This window comes from Carlito syrichta, unplaced genomic scaffold (genome assembly GCF_000164805.1).
Source record: "Carlito syrichta isolate Samal-C Ts95f unplaced genomic scaffold, Tarsius_syrichta-2.0.1 Scaffold212965, whole genome shotgun sequence".
Taxonomy (NCBI): Eukaryota; Metazoa; Chordata; class Mammalia; order Primates; family Tarsiidae; genus Carlito; species Carlito syrichta.
Window position 1 is genome coordinate 1005 of NW_007157061.1, and position 9197 is coordinate 10201.

Genomic DNA, 9197 nt, shown 5'->3' on the forward strand with positions numbered 1-9197 from the left:
GTTTTGGGAGCCTCATAAAACATCTCCATGGTAACCAGAGACTGGGCAGCTGCTTCCATGCAGTCTAAGCACGTACCCTCTGAAGCCCCTGGAGGTGACCTGTTACCAGTGTTCGGCTCCTTTATCATTCATTCAGGGCTGGAATAATCCAAAGGAGCCTCCTGATGGAGGGGACCACACAGTCCTTGAATCTACATCCCTAACGTTGCACTCCCTCTACATCCTCGCCAAGGGCATGGCCGATGGTGGCTGATCTGTGGTGATGGGGAACTGACAACCTCCCCAGGCAAATAGATCTATTTGACTGTCAGAAAGTGTGATTTTATATTGAGTTGAAATCTGTCTCCATGTCAAAATCTTTTTGTTTCTATATTCATCAAAAACAGGTTATCTAAGATTCTTATTGTTTGTTTTGGACATTGAGCACTTTTCAAATCAGAAATCTTTTTAAAAAAAGACTTCGAGAGAAGGCATGTCCCTGAGATAGTGGCTGTAAATAGTATATTCTTGTTGATTTAAGGTAAAATGCTGGAACCATAATAAATATTGGCTGAAAAGGAGATTCTTTCTATGGGTCATCTGATATCCACAGACTAATCAAAGATTTTGGGAAGGAATGAGTCTGTGGCCCACCCTCCAGTATGCCTGCTTCACAATATATTTCCTCTGTTTGCCCTGAAAACAAAGGGTTTAATTTCATAGGAAATGAAACTCTGCTAACCTCTCTGCAGACCACACATTTTTTTATCTAAAGGGAATTGATTGGTGGTCACTCATCTTATAAGTACTGCAATTACACAAAAAAGACATTTGTAGGAGCAGCTACTCACTAACCATCCACTAGCAAGACGCCAGCATCAGTGGAAACCAGCAAGGCCTGGCCCCAGGGATCTGCACACACGGCTTCGTGAGGGAAATTACTGCATAAACACTGGGGCTCCCAAGGCTGCAAGGCAATACAAGCATCGGAAAATGAGTGCACCAGAGAAGATACACCATGGTCTATCAAATGGAAATGTACAGTACCACATCTGAAACAGTAACACAGATACCCACTGGAAGCACGTCACTCCAAACCCTGGGGTCTGGACTCAGTTACCTTTATTAAGAAGAAAAGTCTCCTTTCAAATACATATGCAATAGGAAAAGAGTGAATTCACATGTATCTAGCACCATAACCAGTCTCCATATTGTAACAGTTGTTCCTCAGGGGCAACCAAAGCATTGGTTAAGGTTTTCTAAGCAAACATTTTTCTTTAACACCTGAGAGTTGGACCAAATGGTGCCTGTTTTTTTAGAGAATTCACATTAGTTCATCATAAAAGGAAATTCCACATAACTCTATAAAAAGTTAGATTCCTGTGTTGCTGATTCAGCAAATTATTAAATCATACAGAATGCATTAAAAGGTTGCTATTGTCTTACCATACAAATTCTTATTGACCCACATAAGGCTACAAAATCTTAAAGAAAAAATATAACATCTGTTTGTAGAATGGCAAGTGCTGCCAATGAAACTACTTATGCTCCTCGATGTGACATATCCCATGGTATATGTGAACTCTTCCTTGAGTCTTAGTTTCATTAGCTGTCCCTCAGAGTCACGTGTGGATGCATGGAGTCAGCAGCACTATTTACTGGGATCTTAGTCACACCAGAATCATGGACATTTTCAACAGAATCATTCACTTTCCTCCAGAGCACCTGGCTTAGCCTCAAAGGACAAAGGAAGATTGTGGAGATTCTTGGGGACAAACTGAAGCCTTACATCTTCACAATCAGACACAAGGGCCTAATGTGTCCCACCTGGGACTGGAGAAGAACCTGGGTATGCACATGCAGGTGTACTTGTAAGTCCCTGGAGAACACACACTGCATACTCAAAGCGGAAGTGAAAGGCTCTGAGGACCACCTCCAGGAACCAGCAGGGCTGAGGATAAATACATTTTTGTATTTGTGCATTATTGCTCTCTTAGAAAACTATGCTCTTCCTTAAGGAAAACTACAAGCCTCAAAAAGAATATTTTAATGGCTAAGACAGGACTTACACTGTTCTGAAAAGATCACCTAAAGAATGTGATTACATTTTATAAACTGAAAAAGGGATACACAAGTGCAGACCATTATTGAAATGGTACTTCCCCAAGAAGATTTCTAGCACTTCTGAGTTTGTGAATTATACCAAGAGGACATAAAAAAGCAAAACCAATATTAACTTCAATAGGGAGAAGGCATGGCCATTAGCATTAGGTAACACCAAGACAGAACAACCAGCTCTCAAGAACAATACATTCTCTGCCCAAAGCACGCAGTTTGAACTATTAAGGCAGAAAAGGGTTCTCCTCCAGAAGATCCGAGGGCCCTTTGAGATCCATGGAATGCTTAAGGAGATCTGTGAAACCCCAGAAATAGTATTCTTAATGCTGTGTATATGTGTCATTTATACATTTTAATGGGGAGTGTCTCTTGCTTTCATGGGTTCTCAAAGGTGCCAGTAACTACATGAGGTCTGAAAAAACCACTGAATATCAGGGCATGGAGTATCAGCGATAAACTTACATCTGGCCCCACAAAGGCTCTAGTCTGAGGACTGATGGTGTTTGCCATTGCCCTGGCCCCCTTTTTGCCAAGGAGGAAGCTTAATGCGGATTCTGCAGGGAGAGGATGTGGTCTCCAGATCTTCTGGTCTAAGCACAGACTATCCCCAGTCTTCCTCTAAGAACATGAACATGGCCCATAAAACAATGGGTGCAGAGGAGGACAAAGCCCTTTGAAAACAGAACACTGTTGAGAACAGCAGGGGTCTCTGGGCTCTGCAGAGCCAACTGCGCAACAACCCATGGGACTCTCTCCAAGGGTAGCCCATGGCCCATGATAGTTTATGAACTGACCCCAACAACAGAAGCTTACTCTTTGTTGTTTTTGTTGTTTACTGGTGAACAAGTTACTGTTCACAGATCTTATTTTTAATATGCCTAAGAGCTTCTTAATAAGAATGCTATTGAAACTCACCGGAATTATAAAATGATTGGAAACTGCAAATTCGTACTGTGCACATGAATAAGCTGATAGTGGGAACCACTGCAGCCCTTGGGAATGTTGCATTGCCAGTAGTCTTGTTTGAAGTTGGTTGTAGTTTTTAGAGTTAACTGTATTTTGCACTCATCGTTTCCCTGAAACCAGACCTTAAAGCATGTAGGCTCACATAATCTATACCTTTATCATTAAGGAAAATATATTTATAATTTTTGCTTTGTTTTGTCTTTTAGATTTGGTTTCATTCTATTGCCCAGGCTGGAATGTAATGGTGTACTGACAGCTCACTGCAGCCTCGAACTCTTAGGCTCAAGGGATTCTCCTGCCTTGGCCTCCCAGTACCTGGGACTATATAGGTGCTTCCCACTACACCCAGCTAAGTTTTGTATTTTTGTAAAGATGAGGTCTCACTCTATTGTCAGGCTGGTCTGGAACTCTTGGCCACAGTGACCCTCGGTCTCCCAAATTATTGGGATTACAGGCATGAGCCACCACACCCAACTCTGTATTCATAATTCTTTTGTTTTTATAATGGACACTTCTCTAGTGACAAGCTATCTGTGAATATATTCCATTTCACTTTTACATATTCTGAACACAGACATAACTAAGAACATGGGGTATTGTTTTACAATACAAAATCATGTGTATAATAAGTTCATACTACAATTTGGTTATTTTTCTGTTCCATTCTTGATTATCATCTGGATTTTTTTCCCCATGGAAAGTAAAACCTGGAAGTAGATTAGATAACCACAGAGTTTTCTTACTGGCTGAGTGAACTGTAGATTAAGCAGTGGTTTCTCAACTGTGGTCCTCTAATCAACAGCATCAGCATCACCTGGGAACTTGTTAGAACTGCAAATTTTTGGACCCCACCCCTGACCCACTGAATCAGGAATTCTGGGGTGATTCTAGTAACACTAAAGCTTGAGAAACACTCCTCTAGAACCTTGCTGCTTAAAGTTCATGGCCAGCAGCACTGGAACCGCATGCAAGTTTATTAGAATCATAGCCTCTTGACTCCACCGCAGACCTACTGGATTGGAACACACATTTGATCTAGATACCAGATGACATGTATGCACATAAAGGCTGAGAGGTCCTGTGGGATCTAGTCTACCTGACCAGGCCTGGTCCAGTTGCTCTGCTCCATCTATGTAGGCCAAGGTACATACATATCATGGAAATACAGAAGCTTTCACAAAATGGCTAGTCAACTTTATGTGGGGCTTCCCCTGAAAACTCGGCAGCAGACAAGCTCTTCTTCCTTCTGCACCGCCCAGCAGTCTTTTCCCAAGAATCTCAATAATTTCAAGGACAAAGGACATTCACAGCTCAACCTGAAAGTGTCAACAACTCACCTCTTTTTTACAGATCCCTGAGGCTGTCATGCTTGATGGAGCATCTCCTCTCACGATGGATTTCAGTTTTAGTGCCTTACAGAACAGAGATCTCTGTTAAAGACTGTTATGAGGCAGCAAAAGAACAGCAGGATAAACTATCATGATTTGGGGGAAAAAATGAATAAAAGAAGAGTGACTTCAGACTACAATTTCAGATTCCTCTCCTGACTTCTTATTGTAAAAATGAAGTTAGCTGGATATGGTGAAGCCTTAATGACAAATGTCCCAGTCAAATTACCTCAAATGTACTGTGTCATTTCAATTAATTGATATATCAGTACCATGATTTCTAAACCTGGCACGTTAAAAAATATAGCTTCTCAGGTCCCTCCTCAAACTTGATTAATCAGAATCTCTGGATGGAGAGTCTGGGTATCTTTGAACAAGGACTAGTGTTTGAGAGCCCTATAGTGATGCACCTGTTCTGGGAAAGTGCTGTCTTTGCCTCCCAGCATCTCCCTGATCACATGGCCCTTCTCCCCCAACCTGCCTTGCCACAGCTCTCTACTTTCAGGCGGGAACCTTATCTGCAGCTGACATACTCTTTCTCCCTGCTCTGATGTGAAATCAAGGCAGACAGCTGTGTTGCCTCCTGGACCTGAGAAATACTATTGTCACATGGGAGTGAGGCAAAGGGAGAGTGAGTTCCTCCAACACCTGGAATAAGGAGATGACTGGGCGTCAACTAGCTGTGATGATTGCGTCCAAGTAATAGGATGACAATTTAGGTCTTCTGTGAGCACCAACACCACTCTGTGCTTCTCCTGCCAGGGATGGGTGCATTTCCCAAATTGGTTCCTACCCTTCAGAAAATTCCTAGGAAGCAGGCAAGTGGTTTGTATTCCCTTGACAAGAGGAACCCAGAGCTGGACCCTGAGGCCACTTGCTTCCAGGCAGTAGCATTCCCACCTCTGTTGAATGATGCTCTCCCAGTGACACCTGTAGAACTCTGCATCTACCTGGTTCTCAAAAATCTCACTCATGGTTTCCACAACAATCATAAGATAAATCACAGAGCTCTTACAGCAGCAGGTAAACAGAAAAGTCTTTGCACATGGGTCAGCTGGTTTGGATGGGGCTTAAAACTTTCTACTTGTCTCAAAGAAAACATTTCAGAATAAAACCCACCTGCCCTATTCTAACAAACTCTGCCTGGCGGGCCTCCTCTTTCTTCCGTGCCGACTTGGGCGACTCAGGTAAGACATCACTAAAAGATCGTCTATTAAGCATGTTCTAAAAAAGAAAAACAAGTTATAAATTCTACAAATGGTTGTTAAGTCTCAGCCTTTGGCTTCTCTTGACGCACAAACCTATTTGTCCAAATGCTTCTACCTTCCGTATTCACTCACTCAGTAAGCATCGCTGGAGTATCTGCTGTGTGCCAGAGACCAAGGGAGATGCTAGGATAAGATCTGTCAACAGATGAAGATCCAGTACTGCCTAAGGGCTGAGAACATAGCTTTGAAATCAGGCAGACCTGCAGCTCTGTCATTCACTCACTACTTACTAACAGCGTGACCTAGGCCTCCACACTTCACAGCTCCAAGATGCCAGTCTCACAGAGTAGTTCCTCATGGAACACAACATAATGAATTCTGTGAGAATGGCAACCCTAGAGTTGTGCCCCTGTGGGCCATCGTGGGCAAGTTAGTTAACTTCTGAGTCTCAGTGTCTTCGTGTGGGTAATATCTGCCTCCTAGATATGCTATGAGAACTAAATGAGGGGATAAACGTAAGGTACTTAGCACAGTACTTGGCACATACTCAGTAAATGTGGGTTCTCTTCCAAACCATAGTTAGCAAATGGGGCACACTCATTCAATCAGCAAATACTGATCAACTACTACTCTGCCAGATTTCAGGAATGTGATAGCCTATGTCTTGTGGAGCACAGAGTGTAGCAGGGGAGACAGATTAGGTAACTAATGACATGACTGGCATATGTGATCATTGTTATGAAGAAGAGTGCAGGGTATATGAGAACAATTGACAGGGAACAGAGCTTGGGAAGCCTGGCTCAGGTGGTGATGCTTTAACTGAAACCTGAAGGACATCACGATTTATCTTAGTACACTCTGCACCTTTCCCCAACCTTAGTGAAAAAAAGGAATCAACACATTACCAGTTAAGGTTTGCTCTTTAGAGTCCTGGGGTTAATCTGGCCCGATCCTTGGGAGGAATTAGGGTGCAGTGACCAGGCACAAGTCAAAGGGTGCCTATAAAATGGTGCTGGTCACTATGTCAAAGGGAAAGACCAATGAGCACTAGCTCATTTTGATAATCTCATCTGAAACCTAATGTGGTATTTATTTATACACATCATCAGATATTCCTTTTCCTAGAGCTTATGAATGTACCATTTCCAGGGGAGACTCCCCACTTGTTCTGTGCTTCCTGGTTGAACAGGGAAATGTTTTTATTTATTTTTATTTATTTATTTATTTTGAGTCATGATCTCACTCTGTTGCTGAGGCTGGAGTGCAGTGGCATGCTTATGGCTTATCACAGCCTTGAACTTCTGGGCTCAGGTCATCTTTCTGCCTCAGTCTCCCAAGTAGCTGGGACTACAGGTGTGTGCCACTATGCTCAGCTAGTTTTTTAAATTTTTTGTAGAGATAAGGTCTCACTATGTTGCCCAAGCTGGTCTCAAACTCCTGGGTTCAATCGACCCTCCCACCTCAGCCTCCCAAAGTGCTGGGATGACAGGCATGAATCACTGTGCCCAACCAGGAAAATGTTTTAAAATAATGATTTTACTCTGTATTAATGAGTCCCTAACATTAGTGACATCACACTAAGTCTGGAGGCTTCCAACAAGCACACGTGCCCTGGAAGTGACAGGAAGGTACTGGGTCTCATCAATGTGTATATACCTCAGGCCTAGGAAGTGTTTGGCATAAAGTGGGTGTTCAGTAATGGAAATGCTTGTTTCAGTTCAGTGCCTGAATTGTAGGCTTGCCAGTAAATCTCCAGAAAGCTTTAAAAAGCACCCTCTTTTCACAATCCCCATTTTTGCCTATCAGCTCCATGTCATTGGTAATGTTGCACAGTATTACCAAAGAAAGCCACCCAAAAAAGTACTCTTCAACATTCCAGGGATTGCTCACTGACCCTCACCTCCTATCCCTGGCCTGAACCTTGATTTTCATAGTCTTTGGCTTTATGAAAATCATATACTTGTAAGTGGAAACCCAATATCCCTCCTTCTTGTGGTAACAATGAGAGAATGTCAGACCATGGTGGCCACAGCAGTCTTTTTTTTTTGAGTTGGAGTCTCACGCTGTCGCCCAGACTGGCGTGCAGTGGCCGCTCCTGGCCACCGCAGCCTCGACCCGCTGGGCTCCGGCGATCCTTCCGCCTCAGCCTTCCAAGTAGCCAGAACTACAGGCGAGTGCTACCACGCCCAGCTAAGTTTTGATTTATTGTAGAAATTTATGTTCTCAACTCAGACCCCCTTCATAGGAAAGAAGACCATGGACCCAGAGTTACCTTATGCAAATCTGGCATCAAATCCTGATATAATGATCGAATCAACATATCCAGAGTACGCCGACGTTTCTGGGCAAATGTTGGGGTTTCCAAAGTGGCTTTTTCACCATTAATTACTAAAACAAATCAAGTTAGAAAGAGGATTACAAATATGAATAGCAATTGAATAATATTCTTCTCAAAGAAATACTTCACAGGGAATGTAACCCACCTTTCCAATACTGATATTACCACTGGTATGACCTTTCCTTCATGGAAGATTGCTTAAAAACTTGAAACTTCTCTATACAGATTCATATAGTCCTAGGATGACTATCTTCCCTTTCTTGTTGGACTGTGAGCTTCCTGAGTAGAGTATGTACCTAATTTTACCTAAAGACCTCTTTAGCTATACACTCAGCCATCAACTCACCCCATCCATTCCTCCCATCCACCACCCTTTCATCCATCTGCTACCCATCCAACACATTGGGCCAAACAACCAGGGTGCCATTCAACAGGATTAAATATATATTTTCTATATTTTGTTAGAAAAAAATTGTCTCAGCAGAATACTGGGATTCTTAGCCCAATGGAAGTTTCCTTGGAAAAGAGCTGGGGTTTTAGTGGACTACAGACACTAAGAGCGAATCAAGTAGAATGTCAGGTACACATGAAACATAGAACAGGAACGGATGACAGAGGGTAGGAGTTTGAAGTCAAGATAGTTACGGATATCTTGACGTCAAACTAACTTAGCTGCTAGCAGTGTATTCTTAAGCAAATTACTTAGCTTCTTGTGGCCTCAGTTTCTTACCTCACAAAATGGATATATCTATATTTCCTTAGAGGGTTGTTGTACTTTAAATGAAATAATACATATAAAGATTTAGCACAGTGCTAGGCACATAAGAGTAATACATATTAACTATTGTTTTTCTCATACAGAAGGCCAAAGCAAGGTCAGTGTTCACAGACTGAAAAATGGAACTTCTTGGGGATGGGCATTTCATAGGTAGGATCTGTGTGCCGGGGGCAAGCTGAGACATAAGACACTTATGAGGAACTTAAACTATGCATATCTGTTATTTTCCTTAGTTCTGTGCCTGGGAATTTTTCACTGAGGATTTTTTTTTCTGCTTAGTACCTTATAAAACTCTATTTTATTTATTTATTTATTTTATTTATTTATTTTTTAAATTTTTTTGAGTTGGAGTCTCACTCTGTCCCCCAGACTGGAGTGCAGTGGCTGCTTCCAGCCACCACAGCCTCGACCTGCTGGGCTCC

The 9197-nt window shown here is 42.4% G+C and overlaps 1 protein-coding gene across 1 annotated transcript in view; it reads right to left on the reverse strand.

Moving 5' to 3' along the window:
• Positions 1 to 660: 660 nt before the first annotated feature.
• The window catches only part of LOC103253229 (GTPase-activating Rap/Ran-GAP domain-like protein 3), a 12491-nt gene continuing 3954 nt past the window's right edge, over positions 661 to 9197 (reverse strand). The window contains exons 3-6 of the mRNA XM_021709407.1: positions 7932 to 8047; positions 5571 to 5675; positions 4401 to 4475; positions 661 to 946 (exon numbers count right to left, since the gene is read on the reverse strand). Of these exons, the coding sequence (XP_021565082.1) occupies positions 830 to 946; positions 4401 to 4475; positions 5571 to 5675; positions 7932 to 7979 (345 nt within the window). The 5' untranslated portion in view covers positions 7980 to 8047 and the 3' untranslated portion in view covers positions 661 to 829. The remainder of the gene's footprint in view (positions 947 to 4400; positions 4476 to 5570; positions 5676 to 7931; positions 8048 to 9197) is intronic.